General features: G+C 39.8%; 1 protein-coding gene across 50 annotated transcripts in view; it reads right to left on the reverse strand.

Moving 5' to 3' along the window:
* Window positions 1–14,587, reverse strand: part of UTY (ubiquitously transcribed tetratricopeptide repeat containing, Y-linked) — a 267,961-nt gene that overhangs the window by 130,109 nt on the left and 123,265 nt on the right. For 35 of the 50 annotated variants that reach the window (XR_010119798.1, XM_055269631.2, XM_055269629.2 and 32 more), the window contains 3 exons: window positions 14,007–14,099; window positions 6,305–6,400; window positions 5,380–5,775 (listed from right to left, as the gene is read on the reverse strand). Coding sequence is in view for 49 of the 50 variants with exons in the window: in XM_055269631.2 (XP_055125606.1) it covers window positions 5,380–5,775; window positions 6,305–6,400; window positions 14,007–14,099 (585 nt within the window). In the remaining variant the exon portion in view is untranslated. Of the gene's footprint in view, window positions 1–5,168; window positions 5,217–5,379; window positions 5,776–6,304; window positions 6,401–14,006; window positions 14,100–14,587 lie in introns of all 50 variants that reach the window. The other 15 variants (XM_055269655.2, XM_055269654.2, XM_055269650.2 and 12 more) reach the window with 3 other exon arrangements.

Consider the following 14,587-nt stretch of genomic DNA (forward strand, 5'->3'; position numbering starts at 1 on the left):
GCCTCCCTTGTCTGTGGTAAAGCAGCCGGCAGGTTTACTAAAAGCTTGCCTGAACTTGGGTCTTGCTCTCTCTTTTGTTGTTTCTCTCAGCTGATCTTACAGAAACCAATGACAGACCTAGAAAACTCAGGAGAATATCCAACAACATAAATAACAAAAAATATTAAGATACACATCTATATGTAAACTGTAAAAAAGCAAAGGCAATGTAAAAAATCCTGAGAAAAAATTAAGGTAAAAAAAAAAACACCCCAGCTTAACTATGGAGGAGCCAAGTTAAGAATTACATCTGACTTCTCTTGCAGATGTAACATATGCACTAAAGGAGTGAGTATTTTTGCCCATCCTTACTGCCCAATTCCTATTTTGAAACTGAATCACCAAGGTGAAATTATTAGGAGGTTGGGCTTTTGGGAGGGGATAAGGTCATAAGGTGTACAGCCCTCATGAATGAGATTAGTGTCCTTACAAAAGAGGCCTGAGAGAGACTCCTTGCCCATTACGCCATGTGAAGACACAGCAAGAAAGTAACATAAATGAACCATCTCACAAGACACCAAGTAGGTTAGCTCTTGATCTTGGACTTCTCAACCTCCAAAACTGTGAGAAATTTCTCTTTGTTATAAGTCACCTAGTCCATAGTATTTTGTTACAGTGTTCTGAATGAACTAGGACTCCATGCAAAAGAGAGACTAGACAGAAATGTTTAAACTATCGAAACAAAAACCCAATTTTGGAATTTCAGCAAAATTACCATTCAAAAACCAGGGAAAAAATTTTCTTGGACGAACAAAAACTTGAGAGACTTCTGTAACTAGAACACATGGCTAATAGGAGAAACCATGAGAGATGAGGAAATGAATGGGAGCTTTTTTACTTTTTGTGTAATTTTTCTATATACCTAACACAGTTCTAAAAAATAAAGTATATTGATCAATAAAAATAAAAAAGTTTCAAGAAATTTATATCTGTATCAAAACCTTAATAGCTCTACTGTGCCATCAGATAAAGCAGGTCCTCCAATGAGGTCTCACTTTCATTCTCCTAAGGGAAGAAACCACACCTCATATTGTCTTATGCCCAATTTCTCCCTCCAAAGAAAGAAGTAAAAATGCAGAAATGAAATCCACAGGCAGACAGCCCGCACCCTGGGCCTGGTTAAAGATCAACCCCTGACCTAACCGATTATGTTATCTGTAGATTCCAGACATTGTATGGAAAAGCATTGTGAAAATCCCTGTCCTGTTCTGTTCTGTTCTCATTACTGGTGCATGCAGCCCCCCGTCATGTACCCTCTGCTTGCTCAATCGATCATGACCTTCTCACGTGGACCCCCTTAAAGTTGTGAGCCCTTAAAAGGGACAGGAATTCCTCACTCGGAGAGCTCGGCTGTTGGAGACATGAGTCTTGCCTAAGCTCCTGGCCGAATAAAGCCCTTCCTTCTTTAACTTGGTGTCTGAGGGTTTTGTCTGTGGCTTGTCCCGTTACACTACCTCTTCGTAAGCTATTCTCCAGCCACTCCTTACCTGTCCTTTTTCCTTCCAAATTCCTTCTGAGTCTCTAATGTGCTGGCCCTCCCAAGGCACTTGCTCATGTCACACTGTATTACAATTAATGGTAATTTAAATTGTGCTAGTCCTTTCCTTCCACTAGAATAAATATTGAACAGCTTGCATAGTATTGGTGTTCTCCAGGGAATATGTGCAAATATTACTTGAAGATATTTTCTAAAACATGTCATTACGTCTTATTGAAATAGCAATGAGATTTGGTGTAATTGTAAAGTAGTAATTGTGTTTTTCCTTTTCCTCTGATTTCCATACTACCTAATGTAATTTATCTGTACACTGGCTTTAACTACAACAGTCCCTCATATTTGTAGGGGATATATTCCTAGACCCTCATTGGATGCCTCAAATTGTCAATACTCCTGAATTCTCAATATATTTTTTTTTGATCTGATAACTGAGGGACAGCAACTAAGTGAATAAAGGGTAGGTAACGTGTACAGTGCTGATATGCTGAACAAAGAGATGATTCACATCCTAGTCGAATGGAGTGGAACAGGACAAGATTTCATGACACTACTCAGAATGGCATGCAATTTAAAACCTAAGTATTATTTCCAGAACTTTCCATTTAATATGGACTACAGTTGCCCCCAGGTAACTGAAACCACAAAGAAACCAGTATTGTGAATTTATAGCACTGTAAATAAACGTACATGCACAGACTGAATTATCATGTAGTCCAGATATACCTCATTTTATTGTGCTTTGCTTTACTGAATTTCAAAGACACTATGTTTACTACAAATTGAAGGTATGTGGCAACCCTGGATATCAGGCAAGCAAGTCCACTTTTCCAACCTAATGTGTTCACTTTGCATCTCTGTTAACTCTCTCAATTGTTTTAAACTTTTTCATATTGTATCACCAATTTGTAATCAGGGATCTTTGATGTTACCATCATCATTGTTTGGGGGCACCACAGACAGGGCAGCAAACTTAATAAACAAATGTTCTGTGTTCTAACTGCTCCACCATCTAGTCCTTCTATTTTTTTCCCTCTCTTCAGACCTCCATATTCCCTAGTCACAAAAATATTAAATTAGGCCACCTAATAAACCCTACAATGGCCTCCAAGTATTTGAATGAAAGGAAGAGTTGCATATCTCTCACCTGAGATTTGTGGATTAACTCATAACTTTGAAAGAAGTTCTACTAAGGATTTCTTTTTAATTTTTTGACACAGGGTCTCACTCTGTTACTTAGGCTGGAGTGGAGTGATGCAATCTCAGCTCACCGCAGCCTTGTCCTCTTGTGCTCAAGCAACCCTCTCACCTCAGCCTCCCAAGTGTCTGGGAATGCAGGCACATGACACCATGCCCTACTAATTTTTGTAGTTTTGGTACAGATGGGGTCTTGCTATGTTTTCCAGGCTGGTCTCCAACTCCTGAGCTCAAGCAATCCTCCTGCATTGGCCTCCCACAGTGCTGTATTTAAATGCCTGAGCCACTGTACCAAGCCACATCTCTCCCTTTAAATCCAAAGCTAGAACAATTAAAGTTAGTGAGGAAGGCACGTCCAAAGCCAAGACAGTCGCAAAACTAGCCCTCTTGTACCAGTTAGCTGAGTTGTGAAGGCCAAGGAAAGTAAAACTGTTACTCCCATGGACATAAAAATGTTAAGAAAGCAAAACAACCTTACTGATGATATAAAGGAAGTTTTAGTGGTCTGGACAAAGGCTCTCATCACTGACAATACTCCCTCAAGCCAAAGCCTAACCCAGAGAAAGGGTCGAAACCCCTCCTTCAAATCTATGAATGCTGACCATGGTAAGGAAGCTGCGAAAGAAAAGTCTGAAGCCAGCAGAAGTTGGTTTATGAGGGAGAAGGAAAGAAGCCATCTCCATAATATAAATAAGTGCAAGGTAAAGCAACAAGTTATCCAGAAGACCTAGCTAATATCATTGATGAAGGTGGCTACACTAAACAATAGATTTTCAATGAAGATAAACAGCCTTATAATGGAAGAAGATGTGATTTAGGACTTTTATAACTAGACAGAAGTTAACACCTGGTTTCAAGGCCTCAAAAGACAGGCTGACACCCTTGTTAGGAGCTAATGAGGCTGGTGACTATAAGCTGAAGGCAATGCTCATTTATCATTCTGAAAATCCCATAGCCCTAAAGAGGTATGCTAAATCCCACTGTGCCTGTGCTTTATAAATGGGATAACAAAGCCTGTGTGATAGCCCAACTGCTGACAGCACGGTTTACTGAATACTTGAAGTCTATATGGATAGCTACTACTCAGAAAAAGAGATTCCTTTCAATATAGTACTCCTCATTAAATATGAATTTGGTCATTGAAGAGCTCTGACAGACGTAAAAAGAGATTAAATTTGTCTTCATGCCTAACACAGTATCTGTTCTGCAGCTCATGGATCAAGAAGTAATTTTGACTTTAAATCTTATTATTTAAGAAATACATTTCATTTCATAAGTCTATATGTAACTAACACAGACAGCAATTCCTCTAATAAATAAAGCAAAGGAACGGGAAAACTTTCTGAAAAGGATCCACTGTCATTCAACATGTCATTAAGGACATTTATGATTCATGGGAGGAGGTCAAAATGAATGTGGAGGAAGAAGTTGATTCCAATCCCCATGGATGACTTTGAGTTTAAGACTTCAGTTGATGAAGGAACTACAGATGTAGAAATGGCAAGACAGTTTGATAGGTGGAGTCTGAAGAAGTGACTGAATTGCTGCAATCGCACAACAAATTTTGAATGGATTAGAAGTTGCTTTTTCAGGGATGAGAAAAGAAAGTGGTTTTCTGAGAGGAAATCCACTCCTGGGGAAATGCTGTGAACACTACTGTGACACAAACAAGCGATTTGTAATATTACATAAACTTATTTGATAAAGGCAGTGGCAAAGTTCAAGAGGATTGACTCTAACTTTGAAAGAAGTTCTATCATTGGAAAAAGAGTTGGTTGGGCACGGTGGCTCATGACTGTAATCCCAGCACTTTGGGAGGCCGAGGTGGGCAGTTCAGTTGAGAGCAGGAGTTTGAGACCAGCTTGACAAACATGGTGAAACCTCATCTCTACTAAAATTACAAAAATTAGCCAGGAGTGGTGGCACATGTGTAGTCCCAGCTACTTTGGAGGCTGAGGCAGGAGAATCATTTGAACCTAGGAGGCAGAGGTTACATTGAGCCAAGATAGCCCCATTGCACAGCCTGGGCAACAGAGTGGACTCTGTCTCAAAAAAAAGGGAGGGAGGGAAGGAGACAGGGAGGGAGGGAAGAGAGAGACAAAGGAAGGAAAGAAGGAAGGAAGGAAGGGAGGGAGGGAGGATCACAGTAGCAAATATCATTGTTGTCTTAAGGGGTCACAGCCACTTCATTAGCAAACACCATCCTGATCAATCAGCACTCATCACCAGAGGCAAGACCCTCTACCACCAAAAAAATTATGACTTGCTTAATGATCACAAGCTTTCTTTTTTAAGCAATAAAATATTTTCAAATTAAGATGTATATGTTGTTTGCTTACACAAATTGTAATTGCAAACTGACACAGTATAGTGTAAACATGATTTTTATATGCACTAAAAAATAAATTAGTGTGACTGGCTTTATTATGATACTCACTTTATTGCAGTTGTCTTGTATGAAACCTGTAAGATGTCCAAGGTAGGCCTGTAATGATCCTGGTACCACTTAAAAGTTTTATACTCTTACCGATTACTTAAATTACTTTTTAAAGACAAAGCCATTCTTTAAATTTTTGTCTTCTTAGAACGTACACAAACTAAATAAACTACTATATAAGAGCCAAGAAAGCAGCTAGTCCTTTTTTTACCTGAGCAGAGTTACATAGCTGTTTTCTCCATGGCTCTTCTGTGCTGCTGTTCAGGTCTGTATAATTATGAGGTAGAGTGTGTGTATTTTGCTGCAGGTAAGGCACATTTCCATTACTTTCACTTCCTGCTATACAATTACTGCCTAGCAAGATAGTGTCTGTACTTCCTAGAATTTTTGATGTGCCACAAGGAATACAACCTGCAGAAAAAGCTCCATTGGACAAAAGTTTTTCAACACAAGCCGGGCGAACTCCAGGCTGAGAGACGCTAGATACTCTGGTCAGAGCAGCACGTGGTTGTCGATTAGAGACAGAGTTTGTAGGCAGTGATGAATCAGCTATTGCACCATTATGAATTCCAGTAGTTCGTACCCGAGCAACTTCTTTGTGTCTCATCTTCAGAAACAAAAAAGAAAAACTGCTGTGTGACTTTGAAAATGTGTAGTTCGTACATCTCTAATTTCATATAACATTTCATGTCTCTAAAAAAATACATACTTAGACAATAGATTCACTTTAATAAATAATTCCTATACAAAGAAGAAAGGTGTTTCAGTATATAAAGAAACTGCCCTTTATTAACTGCTCAAGGGCAAAATAAAGCTGCTAAAGATTATAAATAATGATTCAAAAACTTATAGGTCATTTTTCTTTCATGAAACAGAAGATTTCAAATTTCCATTCAATTTACATTCTTGTCAAATCCTTCAAATCAATCATTTGGATGTAAGTTCATCTGAGTATATTTCCTTTTAAAAAAAATTGTCCATTACCAATACATATGTAAAACTCAGATATATACGTCCCATGAAATATACACAGAAACTATAAACTAGCATTAATATCCTCTAAAATGATACTGTAGTAAAGAAATATTCTCAACCTGTTGATAAATTTTAGAGAAAATAAAAAAAATTATACATACTTGCTGCATTAAGACAAACTGACTTTCTAACTGTTCCAGCTGATGCTTCTGTGCTGGATTTAAATTATCTCTATTTGCACGCAGTTGTTCCAAGTGCTAGAAGAAGAAAATAGATTAATGTAATCAAAGTTTAATCTAAAATTTAAGACAAAATAAGGCAACTCCTCACTAAAAACACTACACAGAACCTTTGCAGGATGCAAGACAGTGATTCCTAATGAATGTTAAGATAGTGTTTCTTTTTTGTTGTTGTTGAGACGGCGTCTCGCTCTGTCGCCCAGGCTAGAGTGCAGTGGTGCAATCTCTGCTCACTGCAACCTCTGCCACCTGGGATCACGCCATTCTCCTGCCTCAGCCTTCCAAGTAGCTGGGACTACAGGCACGTGCAACCACGCGCCACCATGCCTGGCTGATTTTTTGTATTTTTCGTGGAGGCAGAGTTTCAACGTGTTAGCCAGGATGCTCTTGATCTCCTGACCTTGTGATCTGCCTGCCTTGGCCTCCCAAAGTGCTGGGATTACACGCGTGAGCCACTGCGCCCAGCCATGATAGAGATTCTTAACCAATGTTAGTCAAACTCAAAATCCTTTAAGAAGTCTGAAAAAGTGGCCAGGCGCAGTAGCTCACACCTGTAATCCCAGCTCTTAGGGAGGCTGAGGAGGGCAGATCACGAGGTCAGATCGAGACCATCTTGGCCAACACGGTGAAACCCCGTCTGTACTAAAAATACAAAAATTAGCTGGGTGTAGTTGAGCGTGCCTGTAATCCCAGCTACTGTGGAGGCTGAGGCAAAAGAATACCTTGAACTCAGAAGGCGGAGGCTACAGTGAACCAAGATCACATGTCACTGCACTCCAGCCTGGCAACAGTGTGACTCCGTCTCCAAAAAAAAAAAAAAAAAATAGGAGGGGGGTGGTGGAACCAAGATGGCCAAATAGGAACAGCTCCCAGCTCGAGCGACACAAAAGACGGGTGATTTCTGCATTTCTGCTTGAGGTACCGGTTTCATCTCACTAGGGAGTGCCAAACAGTGGGTGCAGGACAGTTGGTGCGGCGCACTGTTCACGAGCCAAAGCAGGGCGAGGCATTGCCTCACTCGGGAAGCGCAAGGGGTCAGGGAGTTCCCTTTCCTAGTCAAAGAAAGGGGAAACAGACGGCACCTGGAAAATCGGGTCAGTCCCACCCTAATACTGCGCTTTTCCAACGGGCCTGGAAAACGGCACACTAGGAGATTGTGTCCGGCACCTGGCTCGGAGGGTCCTATGCCCACGGAGTCTCGCTGATTGCTAGCACAGCAGTCTGAGATCAAGCTGCAAGGGGGCAGCGAGGCTGGGGGAGGGGCGCCCGCCATTGCCCAGGCTTGCTTAGGTAAACAAAGCAGCCAGGAAGCTCGAACTGGCTGGAGCCCACCACAGCTCAAGGAGGCCTGCCTGCCTCTGTAGGCTCCACCTCTGGGGGCAGGGCACAGACAAACAAAAACTCAGCAGGAACCTCCACAGACTTAAATGTCCCTGTCTGACTGACAGCTTTGAAGAGAGTAGTGGTTCTCCCAGCACACAGCTGGAGATCTGAGAATGGACAGACTGCCTCCTAAAGTGGGTCCCTCACCCCTGAGCAGCCTAACTGGGAGGCACCCCCCCCAGTAGGGACAGACTGACACCTCATTCGGCCGGGTACTCCTCTGAGACAAAACTTCCAGAGGAACGATCAGACAGCTGAATTTGTGGTCTCACGAAAATCCACTGTTCTGCAGCCACCGCTGCTGACACCCAGCCAAACAGGGTCTGGAGTGGACCTCTAGTAAACTCCAACAGACCTGCAGCTGAGGGTCCTGTCTGGTAGAAGGAAAACTAACAAACAGAAAGAACACCCACACCAAAAACCCATCTGTACATCACCATCATCAAAGACCAAAAGTAGATAAAACCACAAAGATGGAGAAAAAACAGAGCAGAAAAACTGGAAACTCTGAAAAGCAGAGCACCTCTCCTCCTCCAAAGGAACGCAGTTCCTCACCAGCAACGGAACAAAGCTGGATGGAGGATGACTTTGACGAGTTGAGAGAAGAAGGCTTCAGACGATCAAACTACTCTGAGCTATGGGAGGAAATTCAAAACAATAGCAAAGAAGTTAAAAACTTTGAAAAAAATTAGAAAAATGGATAACTAGAATAACCAATGGAGAGAAGGGCTTAAAGGAGCTGATGGAGCTGAAAGACAAGTTTTGAGAACTATGCGAAGACTGCAGAAGCCTCCAGAGCCAATGCAATCAACTGGAAGAAAGGGTATCGCTGATGGAAGATGAAATGAATAAAATGAAGCGAGAAGGAAAGTTTAGAGAAAAAGAATAAAAAGAAATGAACAAAGCCTCCAAGAAATTTGGGACTATGTGAAGACCAAACCTATGTCTGACTGGTGTACCTGAAAATGACGGGGAGAATGGAACCAAGTTGGAAAACACTCTGCAGAGCTCCTGAAGGAAGCACTAAACATGGAAAGGAACAACTGGTACCAGCCACTGCAAAAACATGCCAAATTGTAAAGATCATCGAAGCTAGGAAGAAACTGCATCAACTAATGAACAAAATAACCAACTAACATCATAATGACAAGATCAGATTCACACATAACAATATTAACTTTAGATGTAAATGGGCTAAATGCTCCAATTAAAAGACACAGACTGGCAAACTGCATAAGGAGTCAAGACCCATCAGTGTGCTGTATTCAGGAAACCCATCTCACATGCAGAGACACACATAGACTCAAAATAAAGGGATGGAGGAAGATCTATCAAGCAAATGGAAAACAAAGGCAGGGGTTGCAATCCTAGTCTCTGATAAAATAGACTTTAAACCAACAAAGATCAAAAGAGACAAAGAAGGCATTACATAATGGTAAAGGGATCAATTCAACAAGAAGAGCTAACTATCCTAAATATATATGGACCCAACACAGGAGCACCCAGATTCATAAAGCAAGTCCTGAGTGACCAACAAAGGGACTTAAACTCCCACACAATAATAATGGGAGATTTTAACACCCCACTGTCAACATTAGACAGATCAACGAGACAGAAAGTTAACAAGGACATCCAGGAATTGAACTCAGCTCTACACAAAGTGGACCTAATAGACATCTACAGAACTCTCCACCCCAAATCAACAGAATATACATTTTTTTCAGCACCACACCACACCTATTCCAAAATTGACCACATAGTTGGAAGTAAAGCTCTCCTCAGCAAATGTAAAAGAACAGAAATTATAACAAACTGTCTCTCAGACCACAGTGCAATCAAACTAGAACTCAGCATTAAGAAACTCACTCAAAACCACTCAACTACATGGAAACTGAACAACCTGCTCCTGAATGGCTATTGGGTACATAATGAAATGAAGGCAGAAATAAAGATGTTCTTTGAAACCAATGAAAACAAAGGCACAACATACCAGAATCTCTGGGACACATTCAAAGCAGTGTGTAGAGGGAAATTTATAGCACTAAATGCCCACAAGAGAAAGCAGGAAAGATCCAAAATTGACACCCTAACATCACAATTAAAAGAACTAGAAAAGCAAGAGCAAACACATTCAAAAGCTAGCAGAAGGCTAGAAATAACGAAAATCAGAGCAGAACTGAAGGAAATAGAGACACAAAAAACCCTTCAAAAAATTAATGAATCCAGGAGCTGGTTTTTTGAAAAGATCAACAAAATTGATAGACCGCTAGCAAGACTAATAAAGAAGAAAAGAGAGAAGAATCAAATAGATGCAATAAAAAATGAAAAAGGGGATATCACCACCGATCCCACAGAAATACAATCTACCATCAGAGAATACTACAAACACCTCTATGCAAATAAACTAGAAAATCTAGAAGAAATAGATAAATTCCTCGACAAATACACCCTCCCAAGACTAAATCAGGAAGAAGTTGAATCTCTGAAGAGACCAATAACAGGTTCTGAAATTGTGGCACTAATCAATAGCTTACCAACCAAAAAGAGTCCAGGACCTGATGGATTCACAGCTGAATTCCACCAGAGGTACAAGGAGGAACTGGTACCATTCCTTCTGAAACTATTCCAATCGATAGAAAAAGAAGGAATCCTCCCTAACACATTTTATGAGGCCAGCATCATCCTGATACCAAAGCCTGGCAGAAACATAACCAAAAAAGAGAATTTCAGACCAATATCCTTGATGAACATGGATGCAAAAATCCTCAATAAAATACTGGCAAACCAATCCAGCAGCACATCAAAAAGCTTATCCACCATGATCAAGTGGGCTTCATCCCTGGGATGCAAGGCTGGTTCAACATACGCAAATCAATAAATGTAATCCAGCATATAAACAGAACCAAAGACGAAAACCACATGATTATCTCAATAGATGCAGAAAAGGCCTTTGACAAAATTCAACAACCCTTCATGCTAAAAACTCTCAATAAATTAGGTATTGATGGGACGTATCTCAAAATAATAAGAGCTATCTACGACAAACCCACAGCCAATATCATACTGAATGGGCAAAAACTGGAAGCATTCCCTCTGATAACTGGCACAAGACAGGGATGCCCTCTCTCACCACTCCTATTCAACATAGTACTGGAAGTTCTGGCCAGAGCAATCAGGCAGGAGAAGGAAATAAAGGCTATTCAATTAGGAAAAGAGGAAGTCAAACTGTCCCTGTTTGCAGATGACATGATTGTATATCTAGAAAACCCCATTGTGTCAGCCCAAAATCTCCTTAAGGTGATTAGTAACTTCAGCAAAGTCTCAGGATACAAAATCAATGTACAAAAATCACAAGCATTCTTGTACACCAATAACAGACAAACAGAGAGCCAAATCATGAGTGAACTCCCATTCACAATTGCTTCAAAGAGAATAAAATACCTAGGAATCCAACTTACAAGGGATGTGAAGGACGTCTTCAAGGAGAACTACAAACCACTGCTCAATGAAATAAAAGAGGATACAAACAAATGGAACAACATTCCATGCTCATGGGTTGGAATAATCAATATTGTGAAAATGGCCATACTGCCCAAGGTAATTTATAGATTCAATGCCATCCCCATCAAGCTACCAATGACTTTCTTCACAGAATTGGAAAAAACTACTTTAAAGTTCATATGGAACCAAAAAAGAGCCCGCATCGCCAAGTCAATCCTAAGCCAAAAGAACAAAGCTGGAGGCATCATGCTACCTGACTTGAAACTATACTACAAGGCTACAGTAACCAAAACAGCATGGTCCTGGTACCACAACAGAGACATAGATCAATGGAACAGAACAGAGCCCTCAGAAATGATGCCGCATATCTACAACTATCTGATCTTTGACAAACCTGACGAAAACAAGAAATGGGGAAAGGATTCCCTATTTAATAAATGGTGCTGGGAAAACTGGCTAGCCTTATGTAGAAAGCTGAAACTGGATCCCTTCCTTACCCCTTATACAAAAATTAATTCAAGATGGATTAAAGACTTAAATGTTAGACCTAAAACCATTAAAACTGTAGAAGAAAACCTAGACAATACCATTCAGGACATAGGCATGGGCAAGGACTTCATGTCTAAAACACCAAAAGCAATGGCAACAAAAGCCAAAATTGACAAATGGGATCTAATTAAACTAAAGAGCTTCTGCACAGCAAAAGAAACTACCATCAGAGTGAACAGGCAACCTACAGAATGGGAGAAAATTTTTGCAACCCACTCATCTGACAAAGGGCTAATATCCAGAATCTACAATGAACTCAAACAAATTTACAAGAAAAAAACAAACAACCCCATCAAAAAGTGGGCAAAGGACATGAACAGACACTTCTCAAAAGAAGACATTTATGCAGCCACAAAACACATGAACAAATGCTCATCATCACTGGCCATGAGAGAAATGCAAATCAAAACCACAGTGAGATACCATCTCACACCAGTTAGAAGGGCCATCATTAAAAAGTCAGGAAACAACAGGTGCTGGAGAGGATGTGGAGAAATAGGAACACTTTTTCACTGTTGGTGGGACTGTAAACTAGTTCAACCATTGTGGATGTCAGTGTGGCGATTCCTCAGGGATCTAGAACTAGAAATACCATTTGACCCAGCCATCCCATTACTGGGTATATACCCAAAGGACTATAAATCATGCAGCTATAAAGACACATGCACACGTATGTTTATTGTGGCACTATTCACAATGGCAGAGTTGGAACCAACCCAAATGTTCAACAACGATAGACTGGATTAAGAAAATGTGGCACATATACACCATGGAATACTATGCAGCCATAAAAAATGATGAGTCCGTGTCCTTTGTAGGGACATGGATGAAACTGGAAAACATCATTCTCAGTAAACTATCCCAAGGACAAAAAACGAAACACCGCATGTTGTCACTCATAGGTGGGAACTGCACAATGAGAACTCATGGACACAGGAAGGGGAACATCACACTCCGGGGACTGTTGTGGGGTGGAGGAGGGGGGAGGGACAGCATTAGGAGATATACCTAATGCTAAATGACAAGTTAATGGGTACAAGAAATCAACTTGGCACATGGATACATATGTAACAAACCTGCACATTGTGCACATGTACCCTAAAACCTAAATTATAAAAAAAAAAAAAAAAAAAAAGTCTGAAAAAGGCAGTAAAATCTAAAATTCTGTGGAAAGCTGTTTTGTGTGGTTTTAGTTAAATGTATTATGGGGAAATAAAAATTCAAAGACAAAGCTATTTAGCTTAAAACGTATAATAATAAAAATGCTTAATGCAACATTATTTGTAACAGAATTATTGAAAAACATGTAAATGCCCAATAGTTGGGATCTGTTTAAATAATAGATTTGCCCCATGCAATCACAAATCAAAGAACAGAGAAGCAATACACAGACATAGAAAGATCCTCAAGATACATCTTTAACAAAAAAACTAAGATCTTAAAATATACGTAAAAGTGTACCTACAATTCTATTTTGAAAAGAGAGACTTGGATATCACACCTGGGCAACAAGAGTGAAACTCCATCTCAAAAACAAAACAAAACAAAACAAAAACAAGAGAGACTTGGCCAGGTGCAGTGGCTCACACCTGTAATCCGAGCACTTTGGGACACACTGAGGTAGGCAGATCATTTGAGGTCAGGAGTTCAAGACCAGCCTGACCAACATGGTGAAACCCCGTCTCTATTAAAAATACAAAAAATTTAGCTGGGCATGGTGGCGCATGCCTATAGTACCAGGTATTTGGTAGGCTGAGGCTGGAGAATGGCCTGAACCGAGGAAGTGGAGACTGCAGTGAGCTGATATCGTGCTACAACCTTCCAGCCTGGGCAAGAAAGCCAGACTGTCTTAAAAAAAAAAAAAAAAAAAAAAAAGCAAACATATTTGTTCGTACATGTACAATTTACATCTGTAGAAAAAAATTGTTAACAATGCTTATCCATGAAAAACTAAAAATAGGTGGCTAGAGGTAGAAACTAGAAGGTGCCTTCACCTTATGTCATCTAAGTTTCCTCTCCTCTCACAAAATGGATTCTGATTCCTATTATTCTGGAAAATGTGGGCTCGTTTTAATTGTATTCATATTAACTTAGTTAACTGTCATTCAATTTGACACTTAATACCTAAAACACAACATTTACTGTTTCTACTGCTTTCAAATTGGGGGAAAGATTGTCAAAGAATTCATACCTGTAATTTCTGTGGTGTCAAACACAATGAATAAACTTGCTGTACTGGATGATGTGAAAGACTCTGGCCACCATTCCAGCTATCAGAACCATTCTAAGGAAAATTTAGTGTAAAAGATTAAGAATATTTGCTTAATTTCATACACTTAGAGTTATAACTAGTGAGAACCAAGTGACTAGGAATCGGAATAGGTATACATATATATATATATATATATATATATATATATATGACTTATCCTTTTAAGTCATTAAAAATTATTAAAAATGTATAATTAATTCATAAACTTACACATTTTGAAAAAAAGGCCCACATTTAAATTACGTCTCAAAGAGGTAGAAAGGTGGTCTACTACTATCCAACATTCAATTTATTTCATCGTTAGAAGTGATGGTAAAAACTGTGTTAAAATTGTAAAAGCAGGGAAATGAATAAAATGACGTGATGAACACAAACTTATCCCTACCTTCTATATTTAATGTGATGCAAAGATTATGGAATAGAAATACTGCTTCACTTTCTGATGTCCACAAGCTTAAAATACAGTCCAGGCACAATTTCAGAAGAGTTAGTTTCATTTT

This window comes from Symphalangus syndactylus, chromosome Y (assembly GCF_028878055.3).
Source record: "Symphalangus syndactylus isolate Jambi chromosome Y, NHGRI_mSymSyn1-v2.1_pri, whole genome shotgun sequence".
Lineage (NCBI taxonomy): Eukaryota > Metazoa > Chordata > Mammalia > Primates > Hylobatidae > Symphalangus > Symphalangus syndactylus.